The 18,740-nt window shown below is 47.6% G+C and overlaps 1 protein-coding gene across 11 annotated transcripts in view; it reads right to left on the bottom strand.

Moving 5' to 3' along the window:
- sh2d3ca (SH2 domain containing 3Ca) overlaps window positions 1-18,740 on the bottom strand; it is a 39,390-nt gene that overhangs the window by 8,285 nt on the left and 12,365 nt on the right. For 4 of the 11 annotated variants that reach the window (XM_064307086.1, XM_064307088.1, XM_064307089.1 and 1 more), the window contains 2 exons: window positions 6,522-6,575; window positions 3,775-3,903 (listed from right to left, as the gene is read on the bottom strand). In XM_064307086.1, the coding sequence (XP_064163156.1) occupies window positions 3,775-3,903; window positions 6,522-6,575 (183 nt within the window). Of the gene's footprint in view, window positions 1-3,774; window positions 3,904-6,521; window positions 6,576-17,077; window positions 17,173-18,740 lie in introns of those variants that run through there. The other 7 variants (XM_064307087.1, XM_064307091.1, XM_064307094.1 and 4 more) reach the window with 3 other exon arrangements.

Raw genomic sequence — 18,740 nt, 5'->3', positions numbered from 1 at the left:
AGATGGTAGCAGTTATAAAAAGGGAACTGTGGACTGAGGCCAAGGTAAACTAAACCAAATCTTATTTTAAACCAGTGACAACACAGAAGCTGGTATTTAAGCTCATGGAGCTATAATTAGATCAGTTTGCTCTGAGCTTTAGCATGTTTAACAGAATATGGCCGTGCATCCCAAAGCAGTTTAGTTAGAGAAAAAACGTCAAATGCAAAAATCAAAAAAGACAAAGATGAACTGACAGAACAGTGCACTAGGAAAAGGCTTACAGTGACACAGCTGACCCAGAAACAACCTGAAATAAATACTATTTCATTGTACTCTTTCAGAAGATCAAATCACCATTTAAAATCAACCAGGAGTCTTGCAGATGACCATTACAAGATAAAGCGCTATGGCTAATCAATTTTATGTTTTTACATGTACAGCGTTTCTACTGAACTATCTTATAATTAGTACAGTACAGTGTTGCTGAGATTTTGAGAAGGTTGTTATGAGGGGAAAATTTTTACTGAATGATGCCAACTGGATTATGCTGGATTAAATTCAATTCCATCCTAATTCCATCCATCCATTATTCATTTTAATATAGCTTTTCATTTTTAGCACTGCATTCACATAGGTATACTACGATACAATAAACACCTTCAGAGAAGGAGCTGAAAACCAGAAGCCATTGTTTCCTCTGGGGAAACAAAGAACCACATAAAAAAGCTATTCTGACTCGGCAGCTAACCAGTTCAGCTCGGTGTACTGCTTAGACCACACACTGGGGCTATTTCCTAAATGTATTTGGGGCTGCGCATGATGGGAGAAAAACATCAGAAATTCCGATGCTGGGACTCATTTGTGGGTTGAGCTCACCGCAGCAGGTGGCCACAGGGGGACAGAAAATGGTCGTTGTCCGCTGCTACCATTAGCTAGTTTGAAAGCGTACTAGAAGCATGGCATAATGTCAGCTTGCAGTAAATTCACCTAGTCAGCAAGGCTAGAACACTTACTGAGCATTAGTGGAACTAATGAAACATTAGTGGATTCTAAATGCCTTTTGAACCTTCAGCTAACAATGATCAGCAGTGAATTAAAGCCATTTCAGAAACCACCTGCAGATTAAAGAACCAAAATCAGAGCAAGGGTAAAGAACCAGTTTCCAAATATTTGTGAGCAATACTAAATCTGAACACAACCAGAGTATAAAATTCACAGCCATGTGTAAACCCTTAGCACAACACAAAAATATGTGTCTGGAAGTATGAAGTATTGGTCTGAAGTTCCTCTATTCACCAGTGGGAGGAGCTGTTACTGCAAATCAGAAGAGCCTGCCTTGTTTCCCACAGCCATGGGAACAGAACAGGGTCTTAATGAGGAGGACCAGGGGTTCCCTCTCCTCTGTGCAAGGAGCATGAATTCATTATACTAATGTGAAGCTGAAGCCTCACGGGGGGGGGGGGGGGGGATGAAGCCACCAGAGCCTCGGGACGAGACCCAGGCCGTCTCTCGGCCTGATGCTGGGGTGGAGGAATAGCAAGTGTGCCCAGGCACAGACCTGTGACGGGGAATTATACACAGGAAAGAACTACTCTGGAGTCCATCTAGAGAAGTGGTGAAACAATCAAGCATTCAATGTTTCTCTGTGAAACGTAAGTTACGTGGTTAAGCTGGTGAATTTCAAGTACGATCGTTTGTTGACTTGATTTCCTGCCTGTGCACTCTCGCTGTTACAGTTGTGAAAGTACCTCACACCACAGCAGACCAAGATTTATAAGAAGTGAGGGAGGAACGCTTCACCATTACAGTAACTCAAATGCATGCACACACTTAAAAAATGCTTACGGTTAGGTTTCCTGTAGCTAGGCAGTTATTACTCAAAGAACCACCTGAGCTCCTGAGCATGGCTATGACCAATCTATGTAGTTAGCTAGCCTACAATCTGTAGCCTAACCTATGCATCACACAACCTACATTGGTGTTTGTTAGTCAAGTCTGAATAATTGGTCTTATTAATCATTGATAAATATCTGTATAAATGACAAAGCTGTGTTTCCAATAGTATCACAATCAGGGCCTAATGATTAATGAGTTTAAATATGTGTAATAAAAACAAAAGCAAGGAACATAAGCAGATTCTAAAAAAGGGGGGGGGGGCATCATTAAAGGGACCCTACAGTAAAACTTTTCTGTTTTTTTTTTAAACTTCTTTTCATATTAAATAATGTACAGTCAATGCTCACATACTCACATGTTTTAGGCTCAAAGGGGTAAAAAGTAAAAAAAAAAAAAGAAACGTTAAAAAAAACTGGAGCAGTCACATTGTGTAAAAAGCGAAAAATGTTTCAAAACAGTACTGCTGATCCTGACAAAAAGGCTGAACTAATACAAGGGCAAGAGGGTCAGAGCTGACTTCATCAAGCATCTTCCGAAAAATAACATAATAACATTATGCATGCAATAATAAAACAGAACAAAGAATAACATTTACATAATAATATGCCTATCTGCTTAATGCATATTAATATTGACTACTTCTTCTGCATTGTTATTGATTTTATTAATGGAACCCTGGCTTCATTATCCCACTTGTTTGTACTTTGACAGAAACTGAAGAAGCAATATTTCTTTTTCAGGGGCATTACAGAATTGTTGAAAGGTGATCCTTGGAGCTCAAACATAGTTTTCCTGCTAGTACTGAAAAGCAAAAATACGGCTAAAAATACATATTAAAAAACCATTTATGGCACTACCATACTTAGTATTTAGACAAATGAAAGCTTCATAGACTGCAGGAGTTACCTCCTGAAGAGAGAGAGAGGGGAATGCATTTTATTATAGTCACTGCTTCAGGGTAATAACAGCATGTGAGATTTTGTAATGGCAAGGAGGAACATTTTGTGATAGCAGTGCCATTTTACACTGCAAGTGACTATCTTGTGTGATGTCTGTGACATCAGCTGCTCATCCAGTAATAATATGGAGAGATAAAGCAGGTAATTTTCCTGTCCTGGGTTTCCTCTGTCAGCTAGCTAGCTGATTCTCCTTGTAATCTCCCCAGATTGCTCGCCTAACCAGAAAGAATGATGGGTATGGAAAATGAATGTCTAAATATGTTAAATATGCTAAATATACAATTTAAAAACTGGAAACTCTACGAGATACATAGTGATATGTTAAGATACCGAATCTTAAAATTTCACAGGATTTAAATTGATATGTGTACCTTTCCAATTGCCCTTTGAAAAACAAAGTATTTGTTTTAATTATGCAACATCTTATAGAAATTGTATAGCCCTAAGAGAGTGATATATATTCCTGTTTAATTCAGATCTAATAATGTGCCACAGATATCTTTGGTGATGTGCTGGTTTTCCACCCTCCCTTTACCTGGGAGTCAGGTGTGAAGACAGTCTGGCCAGCAAGCCAAGAGACCCCGGATGGGGACAGGCCACCAACAGGGGTAACTCGAGCAGTGAACACTGCCATTCACGGTGACTGAATCCCACCCATACATCCTTTGGGGGCTGCCGGCCACAGTCGGCACTGGCACAGGCACAGGCCAGATTCGATCTGAGACCACGGTGCTCGCTCACTTGCCGCAGGCAGTGCATTTACCGAGTGAGCTACCCAGCAGCCCGTACAACAGAAGTGAAAAAATCAGTAGTTGTTTGGCAGGATAGATAATCACCAGGCCAAAAATTTGTCAGTTGACTTGAAGATTCCACACACAGTTTCTGTGTGTGTGAGTGTGTGTGTACATTTATGTGATTGGACACAGCAGAAACTGACCTCTCTGGGGATGTGGCCATGGTACCAGCCATGACTGCGTATGTCACTGCTGCTCAGCTTCAGCTCCTCCTCCAGCTCCTTCCGAAGCTTCTCAGGTGGGGAGTCCAGCAGGTACTTCTCCTTGGAGAACTGAGGGATTCAATGAAACATGCGTGAGTAAGACGCGCAGGCTCCTTAATGTCACACCACTGCATTTTAAAGCCATTCACAGTTTAATTTATATTAAAAACGGCTCAGATTGCATGATTCTTACTGTATACTGTAAGTCATTGAACACCAAAAGAGAGAAAATTATAACAATAAGCATAATATGTTATTCACACTGAAATGTACCTGGCATTAATTCCATGAAAAGCTAACTACCTATTACCGCATCACCACCTACTGAGTGGAAATTTAGAGGAAAGATAGACATAAGAAAAGCAGAAGATACTAGAATGTATCAGTATGCAGTATGTGAGGTATCTTCAGGACCTGAATGTAACCAGCCATCTTTTACTCACTAATCCTATACAGCAACATAAACCAAGGACCCACATTTGTGTACAGCTTTTAGACAAATCCTACCGATTAGTCTGAGAACTATCTGACATCTGTCCTGCCCTGGTCGGCCTTGCTCTTGGCATAGAGAAGCAACAGATGATTCAAAGCTAATCAGCGGTTTGAGAAGATCCCTCATTGAACGTAGCAGTAATGGAGTTCACAGCATTAGAGACATCAACACAGAGGGTCAAAAGGCCAAAGGCTAAGACCTTATCTGAGACCAAGACCCTTTGATATGGAACCCAATATGAAGCGGCACACCACTGTTCCCGATACGTCTGCGCACCAGCGCAAAAGAACAAGGGCCAGTCTGAGATAAAGATCAGTGGGGTTTTATTTGGGTCGAGGCCAAATCTATTTTTCGAAACAGGGGCCAAGGCTGAACCTGAGGACGGCCTTGTGGGAAATGAGCAGGTTATGAGCGGGAGGTTAAGGAGTGAGGAGACCCCGCCGGGCCGGTGTCTGGCTCCCAGAGAGCGTGTGAGCAGGGCGGGAGGAGGGGGATCAATGGCCGGGCCGCGGGTCACTCTGCACCGCTCACTCCTCTCCACTGCAAGGGCACATTGATTAAGTCCGGGCCTCGCTCTGCTCCTCGGGGGGGATGGGGGATGATACTGCGGCGGCCGCCGCTGCCCGGATCGTGTTCGACGCGCGCGTAGCCTGACAGCCGCGTGTAACAGAGCCACGTCCGGACGGCGACTGGAGCTATCGCGTTCTCCTGGCTCCTCAGAGTAGGTCACACGGGAGGACGTTCATGCCTGTTCCCCCACACCTGGGCAGGGCTGACGTGCCCAGACTGAGCCCCACTTCCGTGGCGGAATTCAAGCACACAAATTGCCAGCAGAGGGTACAGCGATACTGGTTTGTTTTCCGATAACCTTCACATGAAATACTGAATAGATGACTGCAGACCTCCCTTATATGTATGACACGACAGATGAACAGATAAATCTCTCTATCGTCATGGAGATCAGAGTTAAGCGTGGAAACCGGCATGTAGGCAGTTCTCAAAACACCAAATCTGTCACACATGGGGGAAAATGAAACAAAACCCAGGGCAGTCAGATAATGAATTCAGTTTTGTGAATACCTCATATACTCTGCAGCTCTGTGCACAGGAATGATCCCTTACAAACAGTTATTGTAATATTAATAATAACTGCATATCCCAATTTGAATCTTTCGTGTTCACATACATGCTGCGTGCAGTCGCACATGCTGTTGCATTGTCTCAGAGCGGAACCTGCTCTGTCACTCGGAAGGTAAGGGTCAAAATGAGCATGATAAAGAGGTCAGTGGAGAGTAAGCAATGATCCAGTGTACTTGCACTGAGAGAGAGGGCCAAACTGACCAGAGTGCCACTTACTTCTATAAATAACCTCACTGAGAACCTACACCCATCTTAAAGATGCTTTGGTGGGGAGAGAGAGAAAGAGCGAGAGATACAGATACAGATACAGTGTGTGTGTGTGTGTGTGTGTGTGTGTGTGAGAGAGAGAGAGAGAGAGAGAGAGGGAAGAGACAGATAAAGAGAGATAGCCATTCACACACCTCCATTATACAAGACTGCAGCCTTGGGAGGTTGCCATGGTAATGCCTCCTGGTGTGTGAGCTGGCCCGGCACCAGCTCAATGTACAAGAGAGTGTTCAGAGTTCCACCAGCCCAGGCCATGCCACAGACCGTTCACACTCTACAACGGCAGAAATCTAGCTATTAACGCATCTATTTATCTTTATGGACCCGTGGGTATTTCTTTTCTGCAGGGCAAGAAACCAACACAACAGTACTAAATTAAGATGCCATTATGTATTTTAAACATACATTCTCACAAGCATTAATTAAACCTCGCACACTCCGACAAGCAACTCACACTCGGTCATAAACCATTTCATAAACAGAAGTCTGTTCCTCAGCAGTAAATCACTACTGCTGGGCAGAACAGTCTGTGTGGTTCACTCTTTGAGCTCCATTCTACACAGACAGAGAGAGAGGGAGAGGGGGGGAGAGAGAGAGAGAGAGAGAGAGAGAGGGAGAGGGAGAGACAGAGGGAGAGAGAGAGAAAGAAAGAGAGAGAGAGAGAGAGACCATGAGGGACCATGACATCATGGCTCACAGAGGAAACGGTAATGGCAACAACACACAGCTTGGCCATGAATATTAATGAACCGGATACTAAGAGGGATGAATAATGACATAACTGCACCTGATTCTCTCTGAAGACCTCAGTTTCCCCAGCCTCACCCGACCACCTACCTCCCTACATACATACAGAAAACAATTAAATCAATCAGTCACACAGTTAATTTGTCCTTTTATTTAATATACTCTAGTGGTTCTCACAATGAAACTGCTGCAAGGCAATTAGCAGAAATAGCTGCTATAGAAGAGTGACTGCAATATAATTCTTATGAAAGACAAACATACAGATTACCATGAAGAAATTACCAAAGGTGTCAAAATGCAAGCCACACTGCCTCGCATTATTTAATTCCCTTGCCGTTGCCATAGCAATAGCCTCAAACTGAAGAAGCCCCCTCCCCTTTGGCTATGCGGGGGGGATTCCACTTCTGTAGTTCCCCTTTGGGAACCTATTTCCACCTGCAGGACACCCCTCGTTTAGTGTCTTGGATTAGTGTCTAAGCCTCACAGATCCCCCTATCTAGTCTGGGCCTGAACCCCCAGATGCCCTTCATCACCAGCTCTGCTCCTCCCCCACCTCCCCCACTCCACACCCACGCCCCCGCCCCCCCACCACCCACCCCAAACCTCCCCCACTCCACACCCACGCCCACCCTCACCCCGCGCCAGGGCCTCACCACCACCAGCGGCAGCAGGGCAGCATGCATATTCCGGGAGTTAGAGGCACAGTCTCTCCCCCCCCCCTCCCCCGGGCATTACTGTGAGACAATGACAGAGCCCTCAGCAGAAAGCCCCCGCTGCTCTGTGCCTCGGTCCCGCCTGGCATATCAGTTCTGAGTGATGTCACACAGGATCATCTCACAGCTCTCGGCCTGCTGCGCGGTGGCTGGCCCGTCGCGTGCGCCCAGCCTACAGACCTGCAGGGAGTTCTGACATCACCCTGCCATTTTCACTGCTAATCAGGCCTTTAAATAATAAATATCCAGCGTTCAGGCGTGAGTGTGTGTGTGTGTGTGTGTGTGTTATGTGTACAGTATGTGTGTGTCTGCATGTGTGTGTGTGTGTGTGTGTGTGTGTCTCCTCGCTGGGTGGAACTGTACCACTCAATCACTGTCAGGAGTGGAATAATCAGAGGGAGCAATGAACAGGAGGGCTGCCATCCAACCCCAAAAACACACAATCCTCCACATCCACCTCCATCTGCTCTCAAACACAGCCAGCCCCCCAAACCATCAGAGGCTCCCGCAGAGAGAAGCTGAGACGTGCTCAGGTCTAATGGTTCCTGACTACAGCGATTGGGGGGGGGGTCCACTCTTCGTCCCCAGCACTCTCCAGCCCGCGTGAACAGGGCTGACGGAGCCTGGAGGAAGCTCGCGCTCCAGAGAGGAGCATGGGCACAGATCAGAGCAGAGCCCCGCGGCCGCCACACAGAGCTGGAGCAGCGTTAGCTCTCAGGGTCTGACTCCTGCCTCACCCTCATCTCACTCGCAGCCTCCAGGGGGCCAGAGCAAGGAACACGCAGTGCCGAGGAAGAAAGGTAGGACTGCTGCTGCAGGTTTGCCCAGTGCATCAGGATGTACTGCAGCCCTTCGCTAAAATGCAGCTTGCCTGACGTCTCAAATAATAGCGGACAGCTGATTTTCTTATGCCGAGACAGAAAGCATTAGCGCTGCAAACTGATGAAACCTTCACAATTAGCTGATAGGATAAAGAGCAAAAATAATTGTGTGAAGAATAGAACAAAAAAAAACCGGCAGATGAGAAATTTTATCTTTTTGAGGTCTTTTATTATCATTTACTTGTAAACAAATCAACCACTTCATATATTTTATGTCCTGAGGGATGGCTAGTTCTGCAGCAGAAGAATATTTAAAAACAGTTTAAGAATGGATAACTACTGTTTAAGAATGGATAACTACTGTTTAAGAATGGATAACTACTGTTATCCAACTCCCCCAAAGATCCTTAGTCTCGGATGTCTCGAGAATGAACCTTAAAACTACAGAGGATAACACTATGCCTCTAGAGAACGTAATACACTGTATCAACTCCAAATCCGTCTGACTAACTACACCAGCCACACACGTCGTTGCATACACACACACACACACATATACACACACACACTAGCACCCAGGCACAGTCCACTGTCCTCCAGAGAAGCTGCTGTTGCTGAGAAGTAGGTCAACTTAAGTCACTTCTGAGTTTGGAAGCTCTTATGGCCCATTAAAAATGAAGGAGCCCAGTTTGCATTATGACAAGTTCATCACAAGAACATTTCTGTCAGATGTAATTTATAACCACCCTGAAAACCCTGCTTTGGGGTACGTTTACTTCCCTCTCCCCACCCCAGGGGTCAAACAGGTCATGAATATTAATGAGGTCAGACAGCAGAGAGGCTGGGGCTGGGTCAGGAGCCTGCAAAGGGCTCCTGCAACAACCCCTCTCATCACAACCAACCAGGTCGCACCTCAGGATGCCATTTCCATAGCAACCCCCGCCCCCCAGCCGGTGGACGTTGGGAGTGGGCTGAATTTCTAATTTACTCGAGCACAGCCTGAGGGGTCGGCGGTTGGGGGTGGGGGGAGAGAGCTACGAGCTCGATGGCGTCCAATCCCTCCCGCCCCGTCGACCACCCTCCCCCCACCTCTTGGAGATTCCCGCTGGAGCGCGGGGTGCCCTGCAGGGCGAGAGCGGACGCCAGTCTCGCGCGGTCGCTGGCTGGCTGGCTGCCTGTCTGTCACCGGCAGTGCGCTGTGACTCAGAGCTCCATCACAGTGACAGAGCCTCAGCACCCCACTGACTGCTGATCAGCCTGGGGACTCAGGGTGAGAAACAGAGTCACAGACCTGAAGGGCACGCTGCCGGTAAACAGCACAGGAATCCAAACACGCCCTGCTTCCTGCTTCCACTTCTTAAAGGGACAGTTCACCCCAAATACATGTCAATGCCTTTTTTTTTAGGCGATAAAATAGATTTGTTTTTTAATGTGGTTCCATGTGGTTCCTTTGGAAGTTGTTGCATTCCAATATTTTGGAAGCACATAGTTCACAAAAACAGACTTGTGCCAGTGTGTCCTTCAGCATAATGCTTTTCTAAGCTAATAATAGAGTATCATCTATTTACATGTCCAACTTACAGGTGAACCACTGGAATGATATTTACATTGATTTTGGGTCATTTTAAGGCTGGCTCCTCTTAACTCAGCCCTGCCCTGTTCCTGTTACTTAAAGCTATGAGACTGGATTCACTCAAACCCAGACCTGTCTGTAAGTCACTGAATTTACAGTACAGTTGAATTAGGTCAGAAATCCCTAATATGCTTAGTATTGTATTGACTGTTGTTGATAGTTAAATTGCAGCAGTGACTGGGAAATATGTTGCTGTACTTGCATTTTCTTAATTGTGTTTGTACTGCACTCTTGTATCTACTAATGGGCTCTAAGTTGCCCTGGGGAAGGGCGCCAGCCAAATAAATGAATGATTCATTCTAAGTGTGGCCCAGGAGCCTGGAATAGGGCTGGAAATGCATCGGGCATGGATAGTGATGAAGTGGCTGGGTTGAGCGGGATGTGGATGGGGTGGGATGAGTGAGATATGGATAAGGTGGGATGAGTGGGATATGGATGGAGTGGGATTAGTGAGATATGGATAGGGCGGGATGAGCGGGATAAGGAGTGGGTGGGATGAGTGGGATATGGATAGGGTAGGATTAGTGGCATATAGAGTAGGTGGGTTGAGTGGCATAAGGACAGGGTGGGATAAGCAGAAAAGGGAGAGGGTGAGGTGAGAAAGTGATAGCAGGTGGAGATGGTGGTGATGGAAAAGCACAAGCTAGATGAGGAATCTCAGCTCTGATTTCCCCTCCCCCCTCTCAGTGTGAAAGGATGCCCCTTTAATGGCCAATTTGAGGCGGGGGGTGAGGTCAAGGGTCACCACTCTGATGGATTGCAGGTCCAGAGTGCACATCAATACTGATCTTCAGCCAACCATGGAGCAAGAGGACGGGACAGTTTGTTTCCACGGTGACAGCTGTGAATGTATATGAATGAGCAATGACTTCTCCCGGGCCAGCGCACCAGCACACAGAGACACTGCCCCATTCACACCTCCGAGGAGGCAGCCGCACCAGGGCAGGGGGGCCCAGGAGGAAGGCTGGAGCTGTGCTCCAGACGCACTGAATTGATTAATCAATAGACGCCGGTGGTTGATTAATTGTGCGCTCTCAGAGACACACCGAGCCGAGGTATGAACCCACTGGATGGCTCAGCTCTGAAACACAGACCAGTCTTCGTGGTGAAATCTGTGGCACATGGAGACGCACGGCGGAGAGAACTGAGATTACTCAGGCGGGTCCTTTATCACACGCAGCAGCCCACTGCGGCGCCATTAGCACAGGGGCTCCACCGGCACAAACAGCCACATGCTGCGCACCGCGGCGGCCATAACTAGCACGACTGCTGCCGTTCGCTCCACTCCTGCGTCTCATGTGTCACTTGGGCCGGTTACATGCGCACCGAGTCAAAGCCTTTCCTCTTAAAAACTCAACAGCGCAGAGCGGCGATCGCAATCTCAGCGCGCAGCAGAGAAGGCATTTTCAGTGTGAAACTGCACACTGAAACAAAGCATTCTGCCACCAGAGCCCGTTTTGGTGTGTAAATGCAGCAGGGCCAATCACACGGACTGCTGTTCATTGTATTTTTTTCTCATTTTTTCCTGAACAGTTTCAGTTAAAGTATAAAATATAAGGCCGTGGGATCCTTTTATTGCAACCACTTAAAAAAGGACATCAATTACGGATTCGAACAAAGGTTAACGCTCTCTGTTTTTAAAAACAGACGCATGCTCCAAACTCCCAGACTCTCTCTCTCTCCCTCTCTGAGAGCCAGCCTGCATTTATAAACATTAGGCCCTTACATTATCACTCCTGGTGACTGGGCCCATCTCCGGGTCCTCCAAACAGGATTTATTCTGGGAAATGCGAGACGTTCATTGGTCTGGCGCTGAAATCGGATGGGAAGCAGGGCATGGATCTTCGTGCTCCCGGACCGCCAGACACGGGCAGTCACTCTGTCCATCCCGCTGCAATCCAGTCACATTACCGAGGCGGCGCACCCCGCCTCCCTGCGATCGATGTCCACGCGCTGACAGGGTGCACTCAGCGGCCGAGACGCACGCAGCCCCGGCGGAGAAGAGGTGCGTCCACGTCTGATCAATACGCCGACCCCCCCGTGATTCATGCACGTCCACACCCACCCACACGCGTGCCGGGTGCGGACACGGATTGATCAGACGCACGCTTGGCTACACACTGAAGACAGAAGAAAACAGTCGACGCATGCGGCCAGCTGCTTTAACACAGACGGCCGGCGGTAGAGACGCACGCCACAAAGCCTGATTGAGAAGGATGAAAGCAAGCAGCACTCAGGCCTAGTTCTGTGTTCTGTGCCATGGAAGCACTGAGAAGAGAAGGAGAAAAAAACACACATCTGGAAAAATAGGTCCTGAGGAACACACAAATACACATTCGGTGTGAACCGCAGTCTCTGAACGGTGTCTGCTGTTGGCAGATATGAAGAGATGAGAGAGGGGCAGCTCCAGCGGGCTGCTCCTCTCCATCTCGCGCTCTCAGATGAGACAGACGGAGGAAGCAGGCCGGCTGAATCCCGGCTGGCTGGCGGAGCTCTCCCTATCAGATCTCTCGCTGTGAGACACCTGGCCACGGCGTCAGGTGACCGCTCGCGCTGCGCCTTTGAAGCCCCTGCGTTTGAAGTCCCGTTCCTGTGTCCCATTTACATCAGAGGAGATACATTAGTCCTGTTTCCAGCTCTCCTCCTCCCTCTCCTCTCCTCTCCTCTCCTCTCTCTCCCTCCCACCCACCCTCCCACCCTCCCTCCCTCCCTCCTCTCTGTCAAGGCTGCAGCACGATGCCATTGGCTGGCGGTGATGTCACTGCTTTCAGCCTTCGGCATGGCTGCACGCCATTGGCTGCCAGGGCAGATGCTATCAGAGAGCTGAGATATCAGTTTCATTCATGCAGAGCTGTGCATTGTGCAGCTGGGGCACTGGCAGAGCTCCACGCTGCCTGGCAGGGCGGGGCCACTGCTGACAGTAACCCTTTGAAGGCAGGAAGGAAAGAAAAGACATTAACCCCTCCCCTCTCAGCCTGTTCTGCACCGTGACTGGCTGGAACACACAAGCCACCATGGGTACCCAGGGGACAGTTATGGTACGGAAAATTGCAGACTGGCATTGCAAGTGTGATCACAGAGGACCGATGACCCTGTATGCTGGTTACCATGGATATGTGCAGACGCAGCTGTCTCTGTCTTAACTCTCACTTTTAAGGAGCAAGGGGGTCGCCCCATGACAGGGACGCGCCCCTTTAAACCGGCTCCATCACCATGAAGATAAAATTAAGTCTAGCTTTCAAAATCCTGAAACAATACTGAATTAACTAGACAGCAACTGTGAGAAGACTTATCAGCAGTTCCACTCTCCACACAATTTGTTAGCAAGTAAACAAACACTGAGTTAATCTCCCAGGAGAAATACTGGTCCTGGTGCTCTGTGTTATTTCAGGAAATGCTCATGGGAATGATCTTAAAACACCAACAGTGATGTCACCCTCTTTCATTCAACCACACTACATGATGTCACTGTTTTATGTTATTGCTGCAAGCTGCATAAAACATGCTGTTTTATTTCTGACCAATGTGAACCAGAACTAATGCTCACTAAGTTACAACCTCTGGCCCCAACCAGCCAGGATGCCATTTCAAGGGCCTCCTTATTGGAGGGAGATCTTTGGAGATGTATGTTTCTGTATAAAAGGGCATATGCTCTCATTCTGCAATATTGTTTCTCACATCAGTTTAAACTGATCTAATGTTAAGTAAATACAACCATTAATGAGTCCTTAAACTGTATTCAATCTGACTGACGAATCCCCATTAATTCACTGATATCTACTAATTAATTCATGTTTTAATTTGATTTAAATGTTTACATTGATTATTCAAATAACCGCTATAAATAATTTAATAAATGGAATGTCTATCTTATCCTCCTGGCTGAGCTATCTTTTCAATATTTGGCTAAAATTATTTAACAATTACATTTATTGTCATCTTCAGCTCTGAATATGAAATATTTAGTGACAAAATTGAAGATGGCTCACAGAAACAGAAACGTAAAGGCATGCAGACTTTGGAAAGCGACAGCCTGATCTAACTTCTTCCTTGAATTGCTCCTTGATCTCTTTTCACATGAGGAGAAGGAACCCTCTTGAACTCTGAGGTCAGGAAGGGTCAGAGGTGAAGTGAGAACACAGCAGGACCCTTCCTGCCCCAAACTGACCTTATCTCAGCACAACCGTCAACACATACCACAGAGAGCCAGGGTAGCCCAAATAGTCCTGTCCAGCGACCGTCCACCTACACCAGTTACAATCCCCTTGTGTGTGCAGTCCAAAATATTCTTCAGGTACAGTAGACACTGCCCAACACCACAATAAGACAATCAGTGAAACTATTATTCACTTGGGCTTAACAAAAGGTCTTATACTTCTGTATTTGATCTGCCTGAAATTCTCTGAAATGTACATTTCAAAGTCTTCAACTGTTGGGACCTGAATGGTCAAGAGATCACTATCTCTCCTGCACTCAGACACTGTGGAGCTGGTCTCAGAGATCCAGCCTGGGGACAGTGTAATGCACAGGGAACATGGCCACTGCCTTAATGGACGCCATTCTGTGCCATTTTAGAGGGCATTTCTCTGGCCTCTCATCCTCTTCCGCCACCATGTCTCCCTCTCTAATGCAAAACATTACCATCCACGTTTAAAAATAAAGATGATGTCAACATCCTTCTGCTCCAGAGCTGAAACGAAGCCTCCTGCGGCCCGGAGCGCGTCTTCACGGAGACGACGCACGAAAGCGGCTGCGTGCAGAGGGAGAGATGCACAGTACTCAGCCCTTTCTGCACCTGTGAAGGACGCGACTGTTTGGCTACCCGAAACGGCCACAGATTCACCTGGGATCCGTCCGTCTTCTTTTAGATCATAGCATAGTCAGGTAATACAGCCTGCGAGGGTGGAGGAGCGGATCATCCACACCACAGACAAGCTTCTGTCAAAGAGCCCAAATCCTTCACTTTAAGCAATATTATCACCATTACTATCTGCCAAAGGCAATACTCTCTATTTAAAATAGCAAGAGTGTTGATTTTAGACAATATAAGCCAGAGATAGTTCTGCTAATTGAAAACCACTTTTATAATGACAACAGATTTTCCCCACAAATCCTAGAATAATTACTAGCCTGACTCCACAATGTGTTCAGAAAATTAACTTGACCAACCATCTTGAACCTGTTATAACTAAAATAGCAGTATGTTAGCTGACTTTTGGCTCAGATGTACAGTAGAGTGCACTTGCTTTCAAATAATCAGTGTTAGAGATGATTAAAACTGTAATTGGGTTACACTGGCTGTACAGGCAGGGTTTCCTCTTTCACCAGAGTTAAGCAGATTGTTAAGTGTGGAAACCTCGGAGAAAGGGACAACACCAAAGAGGATTTGCAGCGGAAAGCCCAGAGAAACGCGCGCGCGAGTGTGGATTACATCCCGCACATTTCCAAGGAAGTCGTGAGGATCACCTCACCCAATAAGAGAGAACGGCCATCACTGTGATTGCACACAGCGTTCGCGGGTACAGAGCTGGGCTGTGCTGAGCCTGAGGCAGACATGTGTGCAGAACGGGGACTGACCCAGTCTGCCCTCAGACTCTGGGAGACGGGAGACATGGCGGGCTCGGGGGAGAGGTCCGATGGGACGCCGGGAGAGAGGCTGGCAGGCCCACATATGCTACTGGGAGACAGGGGAGGAGGATTGTGGGACGCTGGCAGGCAGATAAAGGGCGGATTAAGACCCCCAAACAATCAAAGTGAAACTGCAGAGGGGCAGATGGGAGGATTTCGGGTTAATTCGCTCCCCTAAACAACGTGCACAACAATGGCGCGGTTAGAGACAGATAGGGGAAATCCCTGGTCTTAATGGACAAACAATGTCGGCTAGGCCACAGTGCAAGCCATGAAAACCCCGCGGCAGTCTGGGGCATGGGTCATCGCCGAACTCTCTCACACATGGCTAATCTCTCGCTGCAAAGTTTCACACCAGAAAAAAAACCTTCCACACGCTGGCAACGCTGCAGCCTCTCCCAGTGCTTTCCTTGGTTGTTTGATCTAAATTCGCACACAAATAACCCCAAATGGCGGACCCCTGGGTTCTGGCTGATCCAGTGCTGGCGTAGCGGACTTACAAACCCAGGAAGGGGACAACATCCACATCAGTCAGTGACAGCTCACAAAGGCAAACAGCACAGAATGTGCATCAGTTGCACTCATTACCGCTGTAAAGCAATGACCTGTCACTGAGAGAGCGCAAAAGCCTATTTTCTCAGCTGCAGATCACAGGAATATTGCCGCTCAGCTGTATGTGTGTGTGGTTAATGAGCTGCTGGACTTTAACAGGGCAAGGTGCCGCTCAGTGTTCAGGCAGGGCCATGGTGGAGTGTAGTGTTACACCTGGCAGGAGCCCTTTGATCAGGACCAAGCCACAGAAATAAAGCACCTGTACTTTCAAGAACAGTGTGTTTTTTAGACTTGATCTAATGACAGGGTTTTCACTCCTGGAGACTTGTTATAAAACACAGTACAGTACTAAAACAGCTATGATCCAATAGTGTAACAGAATATGGCTAATCAGATTAGCCTGCTGCAGATAACAACTTGATCTGGAGATCTTAGTAAATACAGGTCAGACTAAAAAGCATTACACACACAAAACAGCAGCCATCACACAATACACATGCACATTACACGATATTAATGTAGGCAAATCACAAACACACACAGACACACACGCTCACTCATTCAGAACCACACACACTCTTACATGTGCACACACACACCCACACATACTCACAAGTGCAAAAACACATTCATGCATACAAATATACTTACTGTACATGTGCACACACATGCATGCACATGCACACACATATGTACACACACAGACACTCACAGACACACTATCACACACATACACACACACACACACACAGACACACTCACACACAGACACAGACACACACACACTCTCTCACACACACACACTCACACACACAGACACATGCACTCACACAGAGACACACAGACACACACTCACACAGAGACACACATACACACAGATGCACAGACACACACACACACAGACACATGCACTCACACATGCAGACACACAGACACACACACACACACACACTCACACAGACAGACACACACACTCACACAGTCACACTCACACATACACAGACACAACACACACTCTCTCACAACACACACTCACCACACACTGCATCAGAGACACACAGACACACACTCACACAGAACACACACATACACACAGATGCACAGACACACACACACACACAGACACATGCACTCACACATGCAGACACACACACACTCACACAGACACACACTCACACTCACACACACAGACACACACACACACTCACACAGGGCAGCGCCCGACTCCCCGCCCCCCGCCCCCCCTCACCTGCACCTGCATGAAGGAGCCCCTGTAGAAGCAGCAGGCGGCCGCAGACAATGCGCTCCACAGGCTACATCGCTCCGTCATGGCTCCGCACCGCCCTGAGGGGAGGGGGCGATCAGCGCGTTCCTCTCCGAAAGATCCGGCACCCCTAAAACCCCCGACTCATCCCTGAGAGGCCGACTGCTGCTCGTGCTCCAGGACCTGCTGCCGATTCTGTCATCCCAGCCCAGGGTCTGTGTTTCCTCCCTCTCCCTCTGCACTCACTCACTCTCACTCTCTCTCTCTCTCCCTCCCTCGCTCTCTAGCTCTATGCCTCACAAGGCTGGCTGGGATTACCTCATCCCTCTCTGATGAAAGAACGGGGGGAGGGCGGGGAGAGATGCTCGCAGGCACTGGTGGAGCACCGTCGAATGCAGGCAGACCCCACCCACCCCCTCCTCCATTCTCAGCAGTGCTGTCGGCTAGAGACAATACGAGGGGAGAGAGAGAGAGAGAGAGAGAGAGAGAGGGAAAGAGAGAGGGGGAGAGAGAGAAAGAGAGGGAGGAGATGTGCCTCATAGTTTCAACACCTTCTGAAAGGAATCTATCTTTTTATTCTGCTTTGAAAGGAACCAAAGCGGGGGAGGGGTTGTTCAGGGAAAAGAATCCACAAACAGACGGTGCAAAAGCTCTAGACCCTGTCAGTGGAAGGGAGCCTGTGTGTGTCTCTGAGGGGAAGCACTCCTGTAAGTCTGCGTTTACGCATCTCACATATCAGCGTGGGACTATGTGTGTATGATGACATGTTCCTGTATGTTTGAGAGAGCTGCTTAGACTCCACTCACTTCCCTCAGCTGCATGCATGTCATTCTAATGCAAGACAATATGGCAGTTTGCAGTGCAGCTGACACTAGTCCTACATGCTTGTGAAATGGAGAACACACCCATTTTGCTTGACCTGCCTGTGTCCTGGGTCGCCTGCTCTCATACTGCATCGGAGGCTTAGCCAACGTATTGTGGGCCCAGTTCAGTTTGACTCCGCCTCCCCAAAGGTACAGCAGACTGAGGTGTGTCTTTAGAAATGCACATAATGCATCTTTGTGTGGGTGTGCACACACATGCATTTTCTGTTTGAGCGTGTGTGTGCGTGCGTGTGTGTGCACATGCGCATGTGTGTGTATGTGCACGTGTGTGCGCATGTGTGTGAAAGCATACTTGTGCCAGTGTGTGTATAAGCAAAAGAGAACCATAACCATGGAGCAGCAGCAGCAGATACAGTTAATTTCAGATTGAAACTAATGTACTCTGGCCAAGAACACAATCACCAATATTCCAAATTTATGACAACCGCAAACCAAAAACAAGCTTTAAATAAAATAATAATATATAAATTATGTATACGACATAATCATAATGTCACTGACACAGTATTAGTCTACCATAAAAGAAATGAATCTTATGAATAATATATATGTATCCGCTAGGTATGTACACAGATTCAAGGGGATATGGAACGGGCATCCAGCCAAAGTGCTGGCCCTCAGTGAAGTGATGTGCTCTTTAATCCGGAGTCTAATCCGGACCATGCCGCAGGGCTATACCCGGAGTCTGCAGTCTGTCTGCAGCAGCTGCACATAAACTGCACTCCTCCAGTGACTGCGCAGCCCGTCTGCACGTCTGCAGAGAA

Source organism: Anguilla rostrata, chromosome 14 (assembly GCF_018555375.3).
Source record: "Anguilla rostrata isolate EN2019 chromosome 14, ASM1855537v3, whole genome shotgun sequence".
Taxonomy (NCBI): Eukaryota; Metazoa; Chordata; class Actinopteri; order Anguilliformes; family Anguillidae; genus Anguilla; species Anguilla rostrata.
The sequence above is the reverse complement of the archived record's forward strand: the minus strand, read 5'-3'. Positions and strand labels throughout refer to the sequence as shown.